Below are 21,989 nucleotides of genomic sequence, written 5' to 3' on the forward strand. Positions count from 1 at the left end.
AGTATGCAAATTATAATTTCATGCAGTGTGGACAACACATCTCCACTTTCTCTTTCTGTATAAAAATGAAGCCAAAAAACCTGAATACAGCCACTGTAATCCTGTGTTTGTGATGTAATTTGGAACCAGACGCTGCACCGTAGTGATATCTGTGGTATCAAGTTCCTGCCCATGCACCCACCTTATCAATCAAGAGCGGCGCTATTGACTGTGAGCACACCGATTGGCACACACAGTTGTCAATTATGATGTCAAACCCCCTTTTTATAGCATCAAATAGCTAATTAAAACCAAACTTATTGGTAAAACAAGCACTTGAACATACATACGGCAGAAACCATCTTTGGGAAAAATGTATTTATTTTTTAGTTTTTAGTTTGGGCCATGTCCCGTCAACTGACATAAACTGTACAGCGGTCAGTCACTAGAGAGTGATAGATATGTTTTGACCAAGCCTCCAGGGCTGAAAAATGAAGCCAATACGGAGGTGCCAAAAACTGCAGTTCTTTGAATGGCCACATGAGGCTGGCTCCAGAAGCCAGTCGCCCCTCATAGACCCCAGTGTTAAAATGAGCAACATTACAGCAGAAATAAACACGTTTACAGCCTGGTACAAAAAATGGTTATGGTCTCCATTACCCCTACATGGCAGCCGCACGGGGGGTGAATTTTCTTTTTTACAACTCACCCATTTACATTTTATTAAGGATTAACATTATGCATAATTAAGGGTGGGCTGTCTGCCAATAGTGTCCTTGGCTTTTTAGTGAGGTCCACCTGGTGAAGATGTAGGTCCAAGGACTATTTCAGTAATTGCATGTAAAGATATTGCAAGTACCATTGGCCTAATGATGCAGGACAGTGTAAAGTTAAATTGACATTTTAGTGACATTGTTGTGTCTGAACAATTCTGTCCTTCCCCTTTGCTCCACTCTGTCCCAGTGTGAGGTTGAGACAAGGGTAAAGGCAATGTGCTGCATCTTGTTGAAGTATTCAACACTGCAGGGTGCACTGTTTGTGAGACTTTTATAGCTCAGAACAACAGCTCTCAGCAAGAACTGCATGCGTTGTTTTGTAGTTGGGTTGATTTTGAACTCTGTACACTCGCTGTCTTCTTCCACGATCCTCATATTTTATAGATGTACTTATTTTTTCAACTGGAACTTAACTAATATTTTGTGGATTTAGTCATTTTTATGACTGGAATCCAACTCAAGTGGGCGACTTTGAAAGGTAGTGAAAACTGTTTGCTTCAGGCGAAGGTAAAATAGAAATGACAGATGACAGTGCATCATTCTGTAGCCCTTCTCTGCCAGAACATCCCCCGTGTTGGAGAACACTGTGTTAGTGTCATCAACACACACACACACACACACACACACACACATCAGCTGTGGCAGACAAACGGAGAAACACACGCTCTTTTGGAGGAGTTCAGCATACTGGCGGGATTTTGAGTTGCATCTAAGCCAAGACTGTCCCACCCAGTGAACCATGCCTTCAGCAGTCATTGCTATTACTAGCTGTACTGCTGTACACACACACACACACACACACACACACACAGAAGATGTTGGTGCGCTTGTGGGAATTTCCAGTTACATATAGGACTTATTAGTTTTAATATGTAGGAAAGAGGGATCTCCCTCCCAGTATGGGGCTGTGCATAGCTGCTGTATGTACAAGATAAATTTGATTCATCCATTTATTGAGAGAGAGACTGTGAGAAACTAGTCTTATTCCAAATACAAGCAGTCATGACAGAAATTAAAGATGCAGTAGGCAGTTTCGTCATTGGGCAAAAAAACAATAATAACCCTTGAGTATATTGTTATAAAGTTGCCCAAGAAAAAAAGATAGACTTCTGCACTGCCTTCTGGCTAGCCAGTGACAGGAGACTGACCAACCACGGGTCATTTAGTAGAACAGCCTGTTGGCTTTTCTACTAATGCAGATACACATGCATGTCCGTTCATATGGTGAAAACCTGATTCAGTGGTGGAGAATCCTGCAGAGAAAGTTGCTATTCTAGCATTGTCTTGTTTAAAGAGAGTCTGAAAATAAACACAACAGCTGAATTTATTTTTAAAGCATGGGACAGGAGAAGAAAAATAACCTATAACAGATAATGTCTCAAATCTTATCTTGATTTATTTAATTTTGTTTATTTGTCTGGATACAGGATATATATTATTAGTTTATGAATTGGATCAATTATGTGTTTATTTATATCTGGTACAAATAGAACTCTGTTTTTGTTTTGTTTTGTATCTTTGGATCTGTGTTTTGTTTTATGGTTAGGTGGCTGTGGGTGTGTTGATAGGTTGGTATATATCCTGGAGTATGATTTATTTGTGGGGGGCTTATGTCTAGATATTGTGCTGTCCAATGAGCTGGAATGTTTGTTTTGTTGTATTTAATGTGTCTGTATAATCCCATGTGGGATGGGTCATGTAAATATCCAGACACGAAAATAAAATATTCATTCATTCATTCATTCATTCACAACAAAACACCTGTCAGTATCGGCAAAGCATTTCAGAGATGGACAGATAATAGTTCAGCCCTCTGCTAACCAGAGCTAAAGTCCGACAGCTGTGGCTAATTCAAGTTAATTGTTATATAGCTAGGTAGAGCCTCGAATCACAACATGTCCTCTGCCTTACTCCCTGCCGCTACGGACTACTTCACCGAGACGAGAGCAGGCAACAGCATTCCGGAGATGGACCTTTAGTCAGTGGCTGTAGGAACTTTCTGTTGCTGCCGTTACACAAGTAAGACCCACCTTGCTGTGACACTCAATGCTGGTGTTTGTGCTGGCTGAATTTGAGTTGCTACAGCCACTGACTGAAAGTCTGTCTCCATAGCTGCTGCCTGCCCTCCTCCTGGTGAAGTAATCTATAGTGCCTGAAAGTGTAGTGGAGGGACAGCAGGTAGGTTTGCTAGCTAGGTAATTCTCGTCTCATTTTTTGTCGATAAACAGAGTGAGAGTGAGTGGGCAAACAAAGGATAAGCGAATGTGCTGTGAGCAGCTCTACAATGAAATATAATTAAATAAATCTATGTATGGATGTAATGTATGAAGTGTGTGTATATGTCCATGCCCCTCTAGTAGGAGGAGCTTAGGACAGAGAGGGGAGAGCTGCAGGAGGAGGGTGTATTTTCATATTCTGCCTTTTGTGTGTGTGTGTGTGTGTGTGTGTGTGTGTGTGTGTGAGTGTGTGTGTGTGTGTTTTCTCAAAAACGGCATACCCCAGCTTTAAATCATAAGTGGCAGAGAAGTTAGAAAGCCTAGAGTCAGGGTTTGAATGAGGGCAAACAAATACATTATTATTGGAGCCATTGGTTAATAAGGAATGTCATAAACTAACCTCCTATTTTATGTGTTGTTTTAGATAGTTCATATCCCCCTCTTGTTTATTTAGTCCTGTCTGAAACTTGCCCATTATACGTTTATTATACTTTGGTGCTATTCTAGACTTTCGTCCTGCTCACCAGACAGTGGAGCCAACGTCGAACATATCTGCAAATGAAAGACACAGCTGGATTGTAGCATTTCCTTGTGAAATATGAACATGAAACTGTGGTGTGGCGCATGAGGGCGAGATAGACCGAGCAAACCAAAAGCTGTCCATCACTGCTCCACTGTGGCCGTGCTGGTTCTCATTATAGATGGGGGTTTTGGCTCTAGACGTGGAAGCGTGCTACGTTTGTCTTCCAGTCCTGCAGGTCAGCTCGTCTGTAAACACACTGCTCTCAATCCTGGCGCTAAAAAAGAAGGAGCACAGGAAATAGTAGAGAGAATGGAAGAAAGATTTTAATGTTTCCACAGACATAAATTCCCCCAGTAATTGATATCTCATGCGCATTTAAAAGCTTGTTCAGAGGTTGGCTATTTTGACGGCAGCGTTATTTAAGCTGTCACTATGTCCTCTCTGGACTGTGAGCTTCAGTTGATAGGCTAAATGTTTTCATTTGTGTAAATACAATCTTCCTTTTATGTCCCTTTGTGAAGGGGGGGGGGGCTGTATTCGATATGTGACACCTGAGTGAGGAGAAAACAGGGAGGGATAAACTATAGGACAGCAGTGGAGACGTGTATGGTTTTCATTTGTGCTTTTTCAAAAGAGTGGTTGACCCAGAGAACTAACTGTTTTTCTCTCTGTCCCCCCACCCTTCTGCCTCCCTCCACAGTTCCGGAGATTTCTATGTGATTCACCACTAGAGGTATGTATTTCCTTTGGCCTGTTGACAGTTTAATGAAACCTCTTTTGAAATGTCCCTATTCATCAATATGTGTTACCTATAATGATTTAAAAACCAAGAGAAAGTCCTCCCTGGTGAAATTACTGTCACAGAGATGATAATCATTTGAAAAATGTCCAGCGTTTCAGTATTTAGTTTTTTTCATCACACACACTCAAAAGGGGATAAATGTACACTAGTTCCTCCCGTCCAGCACATACCTATCCAACCACCTTTGCTCTGTCTCTTCAAGAGCCCTCCAGCTGGATTGAGGGGGGGGGGGGGGGGGGGGTTAAGGGATTCAGGAAGGGGGTTTTGTTTCATTTCGGAGGGGTTTTTAATTTAGGCCTGTCTAAGTGAAAGGTTGCGTCGAGGGAGGAAAACAGTGAAATGTGGTGTCCAGATTGCGTTGCGACTGTGTTCAACACAAGGTCTTCAGACCAAACCTTTCCTGTGGCCTTCACAGAATGAGACATATCACTGCTCTTCACTTTGTGTGGTGTGGTATAGATTACAGGCTGATCAGGCAGCTCGGAGGGCATCAGTTTTGTACCTAACAGACGGCTATCGGCCCAGTTAGCAAAAAGGAGTAATTATTTAGGCACCATGGGAAATTTTTATATCAGCGTCAGGTGCAGTGATTAATACAATCTTACTGCTGATCCATTTGCTTATTACATTTTTAGATGCTTATAATATGAAGGATATTGATGGCATCTGGATTGGGATTCACTGTTAAGCTTCGGTATTCTCTGTGGTCACTGAGTGAGACATAGCTGCAGCCAGGCATCACTGAGCACTTAGCAGGCCCGGTGAGCTGCAGCCTTCAGAAACACCAGTGGACCTGTTGGGTCAGGACAATTACACCAGCAATTAGACCCAGGATGGGTACTTATAACAGCCGCTTTAATGGGATTGAGGGCCAGAAGCACACAAACTGACTAACACGGAGACACACAAACACAGTCACCCTGTGTTGCCCCCGTGGGCCCCCTCAGGTCTTCACTAATGAACATCATTAGTGTTTATAGGAAACAAGCTTTTATCACCTCGTCAAGGCTGGCGGCCAGGCACACTGAATTACACAGTCCTGCACACATACACACACACACACATGTGCACACACTTACTGTGGCACACTGCCTCACATATCTTTCTGCCTTCACTGTCCTCTCCTCTCAGACTGGTTCAGAGGGCCGTCTCCATTCGCTTGGCCTACTCTCACCCAACTTGTTTTTTTTATTTCTTTCTCTGATCTCCCTCCCTGTCTTCTCCTGTCTCTCTCCAAATGCTCTCCATTTCAGAGTGATTATGCGTGGCTTTCTGCGCTACCTCTGCGTGTCGGCCTCCATCTGTCTCCAATCAGAGCGCTATTAAAATACACACACAGACACTCACCACATGGACCTGCATACTGTGTGGTTCATCAGCTCACATGTAAGCCTGCATTTATACAAATGTATGCAAACAGCGTACTTACAGATCCAACTGCAGCTAATTAGGGCCCAGGTTGTCCGACTTGTTTGTTTGTTGCTGTGTTCCATTTCACCAAAATTGCAGAGGATTCATGCTGAAACGCAGGTAATTAACATCAGCTGTCTCTGATTCATCTGCATGTTTTAGTACATTTACGCACACAAGCTGACACGTAAACACACTCCTGCAGTCTAATAAACAGTGGCACATCAGTACCTGCAAGCACGATGAGCAGCAGTCATGCAGGTGTCTGTCACTGCACTTGACTCTGGTGAGGTCTAAGTGGCATGTGCTGGAGAAACTCAAGGTTTTATGAGCTGTGTGGGGTTCGTGCACTCATTCTGTTTCTATTTATCTTTCTTTATGGCCTCCTTATGTGTCTAACCAAGGGGCAGACATTCATTAACAGGGGTGTTGGCCAATTAGTCACTACGTTTTTTTTATGGCCACACTCTAAAGCTTTCTCTTCGTCTGTCCTTCTGTGATTTGGTTTCTCTTTCTTTTCCTGAGAAGGAGAGAATGAGAATTTTCATTATGTTAAGAAACAGAGATACACATCAGCAGGGAATGCACCAGCTGACATACCATAGTAGTGAACACACAGGCTCTACTGTACACACACCTCAGCTGTAAGCCAAAAACAGAAAAGTCGACCAGCTGTGTCCACTGTAAAACAACAGAACAACTCTGTAAATGAGTTCATTAGTAAAGTTAATTCCACTTTGTCCTTTTGTAGCATGGGAGAAGTAAGTATTTTTGTATACTGACAATAATGGGTGCTCATGATGTGAGTTATGCTACACCTGCAGGCTGCTTGCAGGACTTACTCTGTGCATGTTTGCGGTTGTGTGGAGATGCTTATTTGAGATTTGAAGACGGAGAGGGAGACTTTGAAATGTGTGAGTTCAGCATCTGTTGTTGGTCAGTGTCAGAATCATAACAGCATCATTACTGCAGAAGGTCTAACAACTCTGTGTTGCAGATTTGCACAGAGTTGATGGTAAGCTGAAAGAAAAAGTAGTGTCATGGTAAACCTTCACGCTTCGCTGATTTGATTTCCGCCCAAAAGCAATTAAAAAATGCAATGCAAATAACTTTCATGAACATTTCCAACACAGTTGAAGTAAGAAACCACACATTGCAGTATTACTTCAAAGTCATGTTTTTTAACCGCAAAGGGCTAATAAATAATGCATGCAAAATAAATACAAGAAAATTTAGTACAAATAAACATCATAAATAAGAACAAATGAAATGAAAATTAATGGCACTGACAAACAAACAAGAAATTGTAAGTGAAACCATGCTCATCCCAAATATATTGTGTAATTCACTATTGTTGTAAGGAAACGGAATAAACTCAAAGCTATTTCCTAAATCTGTTCTTCAGCTAACATCTGCCACATCCTCTAAGCACAAGCCAAGCTTTTGTCCGTTCTCTTATTGGAAAACAATGTTCCAAACAACTGCTTTGATCAGACGCTTTGTGGAGTTTCATCACATTGAATGGAACGTCACTCTCATTGTCCAAATTGGGACTTTGGATCACTGTGTTAAACAGATAACATAGAAACGATTTTTTAAAAGGCATTAATGCACTGCAGAATCCTCCTATGGGCCACCAATTGGTCCACTGACTTTTCAACCACATACAATAATGTCCTTTAAGATGTTTGATGCTACAGGGAAAACATCATCAATAGCGGTGAAGGACATTTTCATTTCAAGCTAAAAAAAACTGGAACGAAATAGTCTGGTTTTCTGTTTATTGTTTGGAGATGCTGTTAGTATGGTAAAATGATATGATAGAACAATCATACAAACTCAGTACAAACAGTTTTGTCAGTATATGATCATAATCTCATTCAGCAATATATTTTATTGTATTTAAATACAACTTATCACTGGGCTTTTAGCTGTCAAACTGTAAGACCATTTTTACGTCCAGATTAGGCTTATATTTGGTTTGGGATTTGCTAGAATAAGCAGTTTAAAGGGATACTTTGCCAGGTTTCAACCAGCATAGCAATGTGGGTAGAGTATGTAAATGAGCTGTGGTAAACTTCCCTCCATCTTACCAGTGCCTAGATCTCTCTGCTCATTTACAATCTGTTTGCTCTAACTACAAATGGTACTTCCCCTGTCTGAATGCCTGCCGCCATCACGCACACAAAGAGTATAAAAGTGAATTGAGAGAGAGAGCCACCCCGTCTCTCTTTCTCTGAAGCTCCAACCAAACTCTGATCAAACTGTAAAACTAGGGCTGATCAGATATAAACCAAAAGTCTGTTAACGTTTTGCCTATTTATCACCTGAAATCTCTTCAGAAACATATTTTAGTGCACTGTTTAGCTGCAGTGTAAGAATTTGGGGAATTGTGCACTATATGGTTTCCTTTACATTTAAAATGGAGACTAAAAAGAAATTGTAAATCTAAGCAATGCTTATTAGATATGAACCAAAATTCAGTTACTGCGTTGCCTGTTTCTGGCCTCAGAAGTTTTCAAAAACATATTCATGCTTACTGTGTAGCTTAACAATGAAGTCATTTATTAGCATCAGGCCCCCAGGAAGTGCGCCAGGCCTTGAAACAGTGTCCAAACAGTGGTACTGCAATTACTGAAGTCCGTCACATGATGCCATTGGGCCCAAGGAGACTTTTTCCCCATAGACTTACATTGGCAAAGAGATCACCATAAATCAGTGGATACTTTTTTTTTAGCGTCACAACCCCTGTGAAATTACTTATGCCACCATCAAGATTTATTTAGTTGGGTTCAGTAGCATTTGTAAAGTCTAAAAATATCAGCCTTGCCTTGTTGGGCCCAATAATGAGGAAGCAGTACTGATGATGTAAGTAATTTCATACCCTGAAAATAGAGCTTCTTTGGCTATATGCGCCACTGAGGAACTTTCATAGGAATGAACAGGGCACTGCTGCCAATGCTGTATCCAGGTCTCTTTATACATCCATGGTTACCATCCTGCTGCTGGGTTGTTTTCAGACAGGCAAGTTGCATAATGTTACCCACAAGTAGGGGCGTCTATTGGTCCAGTGTGGTGTTTTCTACCTTTTGAGCAAAAGCTAATCCCACAGCCCTCTTTCTTTGTTTCTCTGGTCATGTAGCACCAATTTCAAAAGTATTTGCGTCTTTCAACTGCACAGACAGCCCAGCTTTGTGAAATACCATCTTTCCAGAGGTGAAATACTTCTTGAACAAATTACAACAACTTTAAACAACCACAGAAAAGTGTCTCATACAAGGTTTCTGTTTCTGCCGATTTTACTTTGTTGAAACAAATAGTCAGTGCACCACCTCCCCACCTTGTCGAGACACGCACACCGCCGGCCCTGTATTTAGGCCATATGAGAGCGATTTGGGGCTGTAGGGGAAGCTCTGGGGTGGTTTGAAGTGTTCCAGAGAATGTTTAGATTGTTGTCACAGTGGCAAGGACACAACCATTAAGCTGTCGTCTGAGGTGAGGCGCGGGTCAGTCAGACAAGATCGGCCTTGGACATGGCATGAACTCAGAAACAAACACGTTAACTCAGACAGACGTTACTCCTTTTGCACAGGCATTGCTCAACCTTGTATACTCGAGGTAGGGCAAGAAAAAAAATCTGCCTCTCTTATACACACTGATCACCTCTCGCTCTTTTCCTTTTACTTACAACTTCTAAATGACACAGAGGGGCCTCCGACAAAGCCTCCAGTGTTTCTGGGGGAACTGGTGCCAAGAAATAACAGGCTGCCTGCTTTCACAGACGGACAGATCCCCCAACCTCAGACACACACACACATACACACACAGCTACATAGAGTGTAGTGCTTGCTCCAGATGTGGTGCCTGTCACCCTTCAACACCCCCAGCTGCCCACAAAATAACTGCATTTTTTTATTTGAGTCTTCCCTCCCCCGTTTTTGCCTAAACCCACATCATCTTTATGTCATATCATATATCATATGCCCTCTGATGTGGGGGAACATTTAGACAATTTAATCATCCCTTCCCACCCAACTACCCACACACACACAAAAGTAAATGGACTCTGGTGTGTATTGTGTCAGACAGGTAATCAGACCTGAGTGTTCGAGGGGCCTGAGCGAGGGGGGGATATAATTTTATTTTTACTACCTGCTCTACTTGAGAAAACCTTACATGGTGGTAAGGAGGAATGTGGCACACACAGTCTGTGTACCTTGTTTTTATTTGGTCAGGTTTAATTTGGTCAGAATGTGGGCCCAGTGGCGCGATGGATTAGCCAGCTAGCTCTCTCAGTGTTGTGATAACTAGCAGCGTCTGCACTACTTAACTAGGTCCAGATGAATGTTGGTGAGGAGAAGGATCCTGTTACTCGTGCATCGAAGAAAGACACACACAAACCAATACCCTGGCTTACCATTGACTTTTAACCTTAACCCCAAGCCTCTCGTCTTAAGCTGCTGTGATAAAAGCAGTAAAGTGACTTGAATGAAAAAACCCAGCATGTGGATCCCTATGAGAAACGCAACGTGTGTCGAACACTTAACTGTTTTATTAATGGGGTAGACTCAAGCACGCGGGTGTGCTCCAACACCCACATTCTTTCATGCCACATGGAGAGAGCAGACACAGACATATAGGAGAAAGCTTGGCAACACTCCACCACCGCCTGGTGAAATGGATTTTGCTCACGCAGGGTCTTTTATTAAAAAGTCCTCTCCTGGAGTGTTTCTGTGGCCAGCGCCCCCAACAACACCACCACCACCCCCCAACTCCACCCCTGCTCCTGCTCTCACTCCACATTTGGGAGCCATTAGCAGGCTGAATGTGAGGCTACTGTACACCCCCACACATAATGCGTGAGGCCTGGCAGGGAAAAGCCTGGATTATGATACACCATCATACAGGTGTGTGTGTGTGCGTGTCTGTGTGTGTGTCTGTATAAGACAGTATAAAAACGGTCCTATTAAATACCACATTCTCATTCCACTGTGATTTATATGTTTCACATACAAACTATATGTCACACAAGAGTTATACTGCAGTTATGAGCAGTAACCACCTTCTGTTACTGTTTCTCTCTCTTTGCTTCTCCCCAGGCAGAGCATTCTCCAGATGGGCCCGAGGTGGGCTACGGCTCCTTCCACCAGCAGTACTGGCTGGACGGGCGCATCGTAGCGGTGGGGGTGATTGATATCCTGCCTACCTGTGTATCATCTGTCTACCTGTACTACCACCCAGACTTTGCCTCACTGTCTCTGGGCTCCTACTCTGCTCTCAGGTTGGTTGCCAGAACCCATCATCCCTTTTCTGTTGCTTTTAAATAGAGGTTCAATCTTTTTTAACACCTTTTTTAAAGCCAAGGACCCATCTGTCATCAGTGCTAATGCTGTGAGGAAAGGGAGGTTTCAGAAAAAAATGGATTAACTTACTTCATCTGACCCCTTGGGACAGATAAAGTGATCTGCCTTATCTGCACATTTGGTCCTCAAGGTATTTTACGTTAAACGCTATTATGAGACCAATCACAAATCCTGCAACGAGGTCATGAGTGAAGCGAGCAAACATAATGTTAAATGGTTTACATGGGACATATTTGCCCAACAGTCAGTCTTCACAAAGTAGTGAAGGAGTTGCACATGAAATTGCTGTGTGGTAAGCAGTTCAGTGATGGAGGGTTAGTAGCAGGGGCCTGCTTGGTGAAAGTGGTCGATGTCATATGTCCTGAACCTGTGCGGCCCCTCAGTGATATGCTGACTCTCTAGATTGCCAATTAGTCATCAAAACTTTAAACCTGTACGCTCAGTGCATACATAGGCTAAATAAAATGTGGATAATATAAAATAATATACTAAACTGTTTTATCTATTTTATATTTTAAAATTGATATGTTATTTAATGATCTATAAAGCCTTTTGTATAAAAAAAATTATATAATGATTATTTGAATTAATGAGTATAAAACTTTTCACAGGCCCCCAGAAAGATTGCTATTGACCCACTTGTGTCCCCAGACCCCACTACTTTGAAAGACTTCTTATGTAATTGTCGTAAACATACTAGATAATGGTGGAGATGATTGGTAGCCCCATTGGCATGTCAGGGGTAGTGTCAGTGCTCATGTTTCATAAAATCAGGACCATATTTTTGTTGCTTCCTGTCACAATTTTTTTTCTGCAATTTGTTCTGATTGCTATTAAACAAGAATTCCCCTTCAACTTCTTTGCAGCAGATGTCCTGTCAAATGTAACCCAGTGTTGAACATTGCAAATTATGATGAAGAGGGCACTCAAACTTTAGTAATATCCAGATTTTATCCTGTAATTGTTTCTTTGAATGAATGAGTAGGGTGATGATTTGATGCCTCTCACTGGTCAACATTCTCATCTTTGTTCTCACTTTTATTCTTCCTCCCCTCTCATTCCCTCTTATTTGCCCTCCTCTTAACCTGCTCTCTCCCTGACTTTTGATCTTTTTGTCTCCTCCCAAATTTTTATCTTTCCTTAGAACTGTATACTATAAGTGCCATAATACTGTAGGTTAGGAAAAGTACCTCTTTCTTCACAGTTGATTGGCCAAGGCAGTGCTCTGTTTGTGGTTCAGTCGACGACAGTTCTCTCTGCCAAGATGAAATAAGAGAAGACACACGTACACTACAGGCGCACATATCTGGCGTTTCCTGTAAAATGTAACCCAATAATGTGAGAAAGGCTTTTAAAAATACTTCTGCGCAGATGTGGGAGACAGGGTGAGCTCGGCTTCAAAGTTGGTGTGTACAGGTGTTCGTATGTGAGTTGTGAGCGCTCGTTCATGCGCACATGTAATCGCACACCACGTCAGCCCAGCAGCTCGGACAGACAGGCTCTGCTAATGTAGAGGGAACACCCTGGTCATCATAAGCACACAGCTCCCCATCACTTATTATTTTAAGAGTCTGACTCCAAGAGTAACACAGAGAGCTCGGTGTGTGGAGGAGGCCTTGGAGAAGCGAGCCAGCGGGACTGAAATCCTCCCGCTTGTTTACAGACACCAGAGCCGGGGCCTTTGATCAGGTCTGGACACTCCCTAGTCTGCTTGGCCTGGCTTACTCTGTCCAAAACTTACTGTTCAGAATGCATGGGCGCACACACCCCCACACAACTTGTGCAAACAGTCATTACATTAGATGGTGTTTCTTCTCCACAGTAAGCCCAACTGGACTGGAACCTGTGCTGTTTAACCGTGCACAAGTGCACTCCTTTAAGAAAACAGCATTTAAAAAAAATCTTGTTGAACTTTTTCCTAGTAAGAAAAAGTCATGGAAAGGTCATGGAATGACAGAGAAAAGGTTGGGAATTTTACACAAGTGCTTCTGTGGGGATTTGTCATTATCAGAGAAAACAGAATTTAGCTAAGGTCACAGTTGCAGTTAAATATGTATGTTACAAAAATATAAGAAAAAGGTGCAGTCTGTACAGTAGTTTCTGTGTGAATACGTGCGATTCAGCAGTAGAAACAGGAGAGGGAGATGTTGAGAAATTTCTTGTGGGAGAGTAGCTCCTTGTGCCTCGGGGCCCTGAGGACAGAAGGAGGAGGAGGAGAAGTAAAGAGGCACATAATGAGGTGCCTGAGGCGCTGTGTGTAGGAAACACAGCTGGTGTCCAACCTGGATCACTTTCTTATGGGGATGTCCTGATTATGTTGTGTAGCCACTGATCCTGATCCAAGTCCTTAATTATTCAGTAATAATTGCTGATACTACACTCAATTGATTTTTTTTTCTTTTATATTTTTTCATTCATAATAAAGTAACAGAATACACATGTAAACTGCAGTAAGCCTACATTAGAAAAATTAAAACTGTTTAGATTTTAGACAGCTGGAAAAATCTGCATTACAACATTACACTAATGATTTTTTAAATAATATTTTCATAGTGTCCCATAGTTGCGCATACTTGTAAAGGAAAGGAGTGCAATTTAAGTTAATGTTAAGTTTATGTTGTGGCTTGCTGCCACATGCTGTTGTATCATTGATTTAAACTGCAGGCTTCTGTTTGTTTATGTTGTGTGCTGTTCAGTTTACATGCCTTGAACTCGCTCACAACTTTGTACAGGTCCATTACTAAGGGAGCACCACTGTGCTGGAGCAAACAAGCAAGTGATTGGAAATGGATCGGACTTTACACAGACAATGAAGGCCTGGATTAATCCTGCAGCTAGCTTGAGACACCCGTAGTTATTTAGATATTTACAGTGTATACGTATACTGTGTGATTTCAGGTGAATTTCCTCGAAGTTTCTGTGGTTCCCATCCCCAGTGGCTCACTTTGCGTTTTATACCTGGCCAATCAACACTGCTCTTGCAGTGTTTGGTAATGAAATGTTTCCGCATGCATGCGAGGCTGCAGTAAGCACCTTGTGGTATGCACTATTATGGGCCCTTTGTGTCTGGGTGTGTGTGTGTGTGTGTGTGTGTGTGTGTGTGTGTGTGTGTGTGTGTGTGTGTGTGTGTGTGTATGTGTGTGTGTGTCTGCACATCAGTATGAGGGAAGCTGTGCAGGAGCAGAGGGCTTGATAATTGGCTTGTGCTGGAGTGTCAGATGGCTGAAGAGGGGATAATGGCGGACTCAAGCTGCTGCCATGGGGGTGGAGGTGGGGGTGTGAAGGCCTCAAGTGAAGGGGGGGACTCAGGGCTTTTTGTGAATGGGCCCCTCGCCTCTCTTGACCCCCCTCCCCCAATTCAGGCCTGCCGGGCGCTTTTGTGGAGAGGGGATGGGAACCCAGGAACCTGGCAGCAAGCGGGTGACCTTCTAGCACCTCGCTCTAGCTGCCTCTCTTCTCCCTCCCTTTCTCTTTCTTGACCCTCCTCTTTTATATTCTCCTCCTGCTCTCTCTCTCCCTGTCTCTCCCCCTCCCTGGCTTGGCCTGCTTTGTCCCATGTCTTATTTTTCAGTGCATCTATTTTATTTTAAGGCCTCTTTCTCTCTCTGTTAAGTATTGTAAGAAAGGGAATTCTCCCCCTTCATTTAAACGGGTGAAACACAGAGGGTGGAAGGAAGAGTGAAACAAAAAGGGAGAAGAAAGAGGAGCTGGAATTTAGTTATGGAATAGTGAGGGAAACAGCGGAGGGAAAGGGGAAAATAGGCTTTTAGAAAAAGGATGCAATTAAGGAAGAAACTATTGGGGAAAAATAAAGCAGGCAGGACATTTACTGTATTTGAAGAAGCCATATAAATCCTCCAAGTTCTAAATCTTTATTTTACACGCTCTCTCCCTCTTTTTTCACCACTTTTTTTCTGCTGGAGGGCTCAATGCTGATAGAGAGAAGGCAGTTGTTTTTGTGTAATGAAATGACACCAAGAAAAGCTGCCTTTTTGAGTGTGGGTGTTTACTTCCTCAGCTTAGGCACTGCTCTAGTCAGAGCTGCTAGTACCAATTTTATTTCTTAATGCCCTCATTTATACTGTTGATATAGTAACCTGTGAGAAAAACACATTTGAAGTGAGTCGGATCCTGCATTCTTTTCACCTAGACTCTACTTTGACTTTTAATTTTAGGTATTGTAATATTAAGTCATATATTTGAATTTACTCTTTACTTTTGCAGCTGCTGTTTTCAGTGATCAAAACCAGCTCCAAACTGTGGATCATCTCTTGTGTGATAATTGTTTGACTGTTTCTACATTAGCATACATTTGTAACTAAAACACAGTGCAAACTATTTAGCATCAACCGACAAACTAAAATCAGCAGCAACTAATGAAATGCATTTGGATTGCTTTTGGATCATCTGAAATTTAAAAACACTGCAGTGCAGCACCTCCAACCCAGGATCAGCTGAAAAAGAGAAAGTGGTGCAGGAGTGAGCCATCACTGTAAGAAGCAACAACGCTAGGCTGCATGCAGTATGTGCTGTTTTTGAAAGCCTGAGTCTTTTCTTTCAGTACCTCTCTGAAAAGGTGTGTCTGTGTGTGTTTTTTCCTGCCACAGGGAGATCGCTTTCACCAGGCAGCTGCAGAAACAGTCCCCCAAGTTGTCCTACTACTACCTGGGCTTTTACATTCACTCCTGTCCCAAGATGCGATATAAGGTATGCATTTTCCCTCATTGACATGAACAACACGTTTCTCATGTTTGTCACCTTTTATATAAGCAGCATCTCCATTTGAAAAGCTCAGATGAGTCTGATGCTGGCACAACATCCAAATGCTGAAAAAAGTCAAATTGAGGTGTGTCTCACGTATTTGATACTTTCATCAAAATCTGTTTTCTAAGTTGAAACATTTCCATATCACCTTAAGTATTTTTACATGGGTTTATACTAGTTCTGTGTTACATTTAAAGGGGGGAACAACGTCCATTTTAAAAATCACACGCTATTCCTATGGTCTAAGACAGCACAAAAATTATTAGTAAACATGAAAATGAACTCCCAAATCCAAAACTAGAGTGCTAACACTCAAATTTGTGATGTCATAGGGTATAAAGTCTGGACCTGCTCCTTGACAATGAATTGGAGAGATGTTGTAGATGACACTGAGAGCACCCGGGAGAATGCTCTGAGTATATTGGCACAGTTTCAGTCTCAGGTCTGAGAACACAAAAGTAGAATAAAGCTCATTTGTGTGTGAATAAGAAAACTTATTGTGGTTTCACAAAATCAGGCTTCAGCTCCAGACTTTATACCCTATGACATTACAAGTTTGAGACTTACTTTTCTGGTTTCTGAGTTTGAGAGAGAGAAGCTCATGTTCTCAAATACTGATTGAACTTTCCAAGGCCATGTAAAAAAACATATTAGAATTCCTAATTTAGGTGGTGTCCTCTTTAATATTTCAATCTTTTGGCAACGGCTAGAGGACTGCTCAGCACTAGATGGTCCTGCTGTGAGTTTAACATATGTTTCTGACAATGTAAATGCTGTGCAAACTTTTGCTCTAATGTAATACACTCCTGTTCTGTAAATATCCTGATGGCAGCACTGTTAAATTTGTGTTCCTCTTCTCTGTCTTAACATTTAAATCTGTAAATTGTTAATGATACAAGTTTTAATGGATGTGCAGCATTAAGCTCAATGATGCTACATTGCCATGCTTTGTTTATAATATTTCACGAAGTGCGAGTTTTTGCCGCGCTCTCCAAAATGCCACGATGATATACGACTGACATTTTGATGTGCAAGCCCATTTCTTGCGAGACAAATGTTTCTGCCCTATCTGTTTGGTGTTTTAATGTTTCGCATTGAGCCTCACTTCCACAGCATCTCTCTCCGTTCATGAGAGACAGTCAAGATATCTGTCCTGTGCTGTTCCGTTATCATATGTGGAGGACAGGCAGTAAAGCAGTAAAGTGCAACTGTTATCAGCACGTCAGGATGATGTGGCAGCGTCACTTTCAATGTGTTGATCCCTCTCCCACACTATTTACATACCTCTCGCTCCGTCTATCCTCTTCCTGCTTGAAATAGTCCTCGCCTCTCGGGCCAGGCACCAAAGTGGTTTGTTCCTCTGATTACTTTTGCATAATGTAGGTTTCTATCTTCCTGAGAGGCACTAAATGTCCCAACTGCCTGCTTGTAAAGGAAGAGGAAGACCAGCCCCCTTCTTTTTCCTCTTCTACTTTTGTTATTATAGGTGCAAAGGCCTCAGCAGGGGCCTACCTATGTGTTTCTCCCTCTCATTTCCACATGAATCCTGGCACCTGCTTTAATTTTTCATGTAGTACAGTTTGGAATTTTGCTGTCCATAAATCTTTTCAGCTTAATGACACATATGAAGTATACCATATAGGATGAGAAGGTGCAGCAGCAGGTTGACTATGGAGAAGATAAACTGTAACGATTCAAAGATAGCTCTGGAATGCCCTGTCAGAGATCCTTTGCTGCTATTAGTACATGAACACGCAAATGTACTATTAGTCTGGCTCACAGGATGTAGACTGTTGGTATAAGCCTGTTATTGGCTGCCTATGTCAGACCGTAATACATTTCTTGGGTGTTACAGTTTTCAAAACCCCTGTCGCTACGTGAAACAAGTCTCCCATCGCCAGAGCTATCTCCACACTTAGTTTTAGGGCTGTGCGCAAAACAACAACAGCAACAACAATCTCTGAGCTAGCAACCTACACTCTAACACATCTGTTAATGTTTTCTGTGGTGTTTCCTTTTGTGGGGATATAGTCATTTTAATACAAGGGCTCAACTCCCCATGTGCAAATGTTCCACCAAAACAAGTTCTCTTCTGACACTATTTTGCAAAATCACTGTCACTGTGTCCCAGGCTAAGCCCTGTCCAAGACGATTGTGATCACTTTAAAGAAATACAAACAACCCAGAATATTTTTTCCCCTTCGTGCAGAATTATGATGGGTTCAGCCAGAGCTTTCTCCAGCAATGGAACAGCGCAACATAGGTCGCTATTGGAGACTAATGCAGTATAGACTCAAATGCACATGGAAAAGTTATTAAGCCTAAACAGCTGATTCATCTGCCGTAAACCTCAAGTTAAGGAGGATAAAATAAGGAGAAATCTAAGTAAAGAGAGTGTGAGAGAAAAAAAGGGATAGAAGGAAGGTACAGGCAGAGAAGAGTGGACACGACTGCTGAAGACATTAAAGGTTGAGAGGAAGGTCACACTGGTGACGGCAACTGTAACTCAGCAGTGAGGACTGTGTTGCTCACATGTGCAGATATGTGCATAACTTTACATGACTGCAATGGATGTTCTTGAACACAAAATGCATAATGTATATGCATGCACATGCACACAGCACCACTACATACAAACATGCTCACATTCACACCAAACATCACTTTCAGATCTATAGCTTGAGGAGGACGGTGAAAGAAAGCAGCCTTTCCAAGTCGATTAGTTTGGCCAAGATTTACCATTCATTCCGTCTTTCTTTCATTCATCTACTAATTCCTCTATTTCTCTGTCATTTCATTCAGATGTTCCCAGAGCTTGTTCTTGTCCATGGGAGACTGATGTCTTGTTGGGGATTATGGCAAAGTGCCACATCTTTTTATCCATTTACATCTTGTTTTGGGGTTTGCATAGCGCTTTGCCTATTTTCTCAGTTTGGGAGTTTGTGTATGGAATGCATGTGAGTGTGTTTGCTCTGTTTATGTGTCTGTGTGTTGAATCTCGATCGCGCTGTTTGTCTGAGAACGCCGTTACCACAGCACCTAACCCCCCCTGCGCTGGTATTTACTCCCCCCAACCCCCCATATCTGTTCTTGTGTGTTTGCCATTGCCACGTCTTGTTCACAACCTCCCCACTTCTTCCTATTTTACCCTTGGGGAGGAACACAGAACAAGGGTGAGAAGGTTGCCCAGTTCCCACCTTTGGGCTCTCACACTCCCACAGAAAACACACCCGCGCTCCAACACACTCTCACCACATGCACGGTGTCTCGCTCCATTGTCTGATTTGCATATGAGCCCAAGTAGTTCATTAATGCACAGACATACTGTGGAATTGTCCGAGGCACTAAGATGGGGAACCCCCTAAACTCCACTGTTATTGTGCTGGAGGTTTTCTGGTTTCTGGATCTCAGTCCTGCTGCTTGCCTCTTTAAAGACCAAAACACCGGCACTTGAACCCTGCTGGACACCACTCAAACCCCTTGAACACCACTCCCTCTCTACATTTTACCCACCTACCCCCTCCGTTCCCCTTGCCACCTCTTTAGGGAACTCCCTCTACCCATTGCTTTCTGAGACCTTCTTCACACTTATGTGGATGCATTTAAATTACATGTCTGTCTCTCCAGTTGAGCCTTCTGTGCACACTAAGGTGGGGCTTTTCACACTTCAGTTATTTTTCGGAAATATTTGGGTAAATATGAACTTGAATTATATAAAGAAAATATTAAAAGGGCTGATATGAAATTGTCAGCTTGTAAACGCTACACAAACACTTCTCTAAGCAAAATCCAACTCCCTGTCACCTCCAACTCTATGTTATTGCTATTTTGTGTTTCAATGTGACCTAGTACAGGTGTTGTCATCAATGAGTTTTTCGTGTTTCTGCTGTCAGCAACAGCTTGACTGTAAAACGGGGATTTGGATAGAGGGCTCAGTATGGCAGCAAAGGGATTCCTGTGGTGGTTTGCAGGTAGCATTTATTACTTTCATTCAAATCAATGCATTATATTTGTGTGGACCACTGCTGAAAACACTGTGTGCAAGGTAGAGTCAATTCGTTATTCTATCAGGGCTACACAGTGCGCAAACAAGGTAGTGCATTTGCAATACAAATTGCAATTTTAGTGGGAGTGGTCATTTTTGCATTTCATCCACAGTGAAAAAAGAATGATGATGATATGATTTTACCTGAGGTTTTTACCAAACAAGTACGTGAGCTTATGTATGGAATATGATTTGTAGGCTGAGGCATCTCTGTTGCACCACAATACAGGTCCTGCAATATGGATACTGTACTTGGTCTTATTGTGATTCATATATTAATTCAATTGAATGTGCAGCCATAGGTTCTAATGTTTCTGTGTCAATATGTTAGACATGACCAGAATTTCAGATTTCAGAAAAAGCTTAGATTGCCTTGCTCAGCTCAAAATGCTGAGAGGAATTTTAAAAATGTCTGTTTTGAAACCAGTTTTCTCTCTGTGGAATTCTCATGATTGTTCTTACAATACTCTCATTCCATGAGGAGCAATAGGAGTGCATTGTTTATGTAACTGACACCAGCAGCATCGTGAACGGCTTTTTATGATGACTCGACATAGTGTTCATAGATATTCTGGAGAGTTTCTTAAAACAAGTGGCAAGGTAACACTTTTTAAAGACTCTACCTGCACGGCTCTTTTGCTGTCCTGTCCCCTTGTGTCCTCCTGCTGCATGCGTGTCAGGGATTTGGCTATGTAAGGCTACATTCTTAAGAGCGGACTGACGCTTATCTGTGTTTCCAATTTAAAGTTTCTGAATCGAGGAGGAAAGTCTCTTCTGCCAGGTCATTTCTCTGCATGCTCAGGGGAACAGCTCCATGTGTGATGGGTTTTAAACTTCTTAGCAATGCCAAAGCCTGGACATGGTCCTGTAGAGCAGCCTTAAAGGGTCCTAGAAGACTTGGAGTCCAGCCAGGAACAGGGGGGCTGCCTGGCCAGTGTCAGACCCTCTCCTTTGTTGTCAAAGCTGGGACGGAGCGTCCCACAGAGCCTTGCTGGTTTGGCTGGTGGGTTCAGGGTTAGACGTGACATCCTGCCCCTGGCTGCTGTCCCTGGTCCTTTGGCCCTCCCTTGGTCCTCCCTGGCCCTCTGATGTTGAGCTGTAGAGAGCAGAAGGTGAAGCTGTTGGAGGCTAAATGAGACCAAAGGTCTTGGCCCTTCTGCCACTCTTCTTTTTTCTCCACATTGCCTCTCATGTGAAGCTAAAAGTCATCTGAATTAACCGCCCTCGTGACTTCAGACAGAGTAACTGAGACTTTGGGGCTTACAGGGCTAAATTCTCTGGCTTGTTGATATTATCCTGAAATGCCACGCAGCATATTTGTAGCTTGTTTGGATGGATTGTGGTCAAATGGGAATAAACACTGAAATCGTACTGCAGCCCAGTCACAAGAGTGCACACACATTTACTGGGTCTTCCCTAACAAAAAAAGCCTGTCGTTGCACGCTCTGTAAAATTCTGGCACCATCAAGACTTTAGATTCAGCTATAGTTTGTACATTTTCCGATATAACCTGAGGTTCACCTCTTGACATGGTCTGCATTATCATGTTTGTCTGTTAAACCCATAAACAAGTTCCTTAGCCTGCACTTCAACTCACACATTTTTCTCACCATGTTTTTATTCCCTTGTCCTCCCATAACTCCGCCATCCAGCCTCAGCAGCTCGCAAAATGTACTCAAGAGTTTCATTAGCTTTCATCTGATACATTTCCACTTTTTATTTTGGACAGAACAAGGAGTAAAAGATCCATGCCACATTGTAGCGATTTTCCATTTCTTTGCAGAGGTGTGTGTATGCGTGAGCACTTGTCCATGTCGGTTATTTTTTGAGTACTGAATAAGCAGACTTTGATGATAACAAACGAGGCGGTCACCCACTTGGCTTTACCAATCTGCAGTACCTGGATTTAACAGATCAAGCACTTTTTCAAGTGTAGCTTACGTGCACACACACACACACACACACACACACACACACACACACAGACAGAATATACACACAGACAGAATACCCAGTCGTATCCAGTTAGTGAGGGAGTGAGAGAGTTACATGAAGTGGCTCTTTACTCTTGTTATTATTGTTCACAGTGAAAGAATGTCTCGTTCTGAGCC

General features: G+C 42.5%; 1 protein-coding gene across 2 annotated transcripts in view; it reads left to right on the forward strand.

Annotated features, from left to right (window-relative positions):
• LOC125903671 (arginyl-tRNA--protein transferase 1) overlaps window positions 1-21,989 on the forward strand; it is a 66,899-nt gene that overhangs the window by 25,485 nt on the left and 19,425 nt on the right. For both annotated transcript variants that reach the window (XM_049600727.1, XM_049600728.1), the window contains exons 8-10: window positions 4,195-4,227; window positions 10,806-10,987; window positions 15,677-15,776. In XM_049600727.1, the coding sequence (XP_049456684.1) occupies window positions 4,195-4,227; window positions 10,806-10,987; window positions 15,677-15,776 (315 nt within the window). The remainder of the gene's footprint in view (window positions 1-4,194; window positions 4,228-10,805; window positions 10,988-15,676; window positions 15,777-21,989) is intronic.

This window comes from Epinephelus fuscoguttatus, linkage group LG16, assembly GCF_011397635.1.
Source record: "Epinephelus fuscoguttatus linkage group LG16, E.fuscoguttatus.final_Chr_v1".
NCBI lineage: Eukaryota > Metazoa > Chordata > Actinopteri > Perciformes > Serranidae > Epinephelus > Epinephelus fuscoguttatus.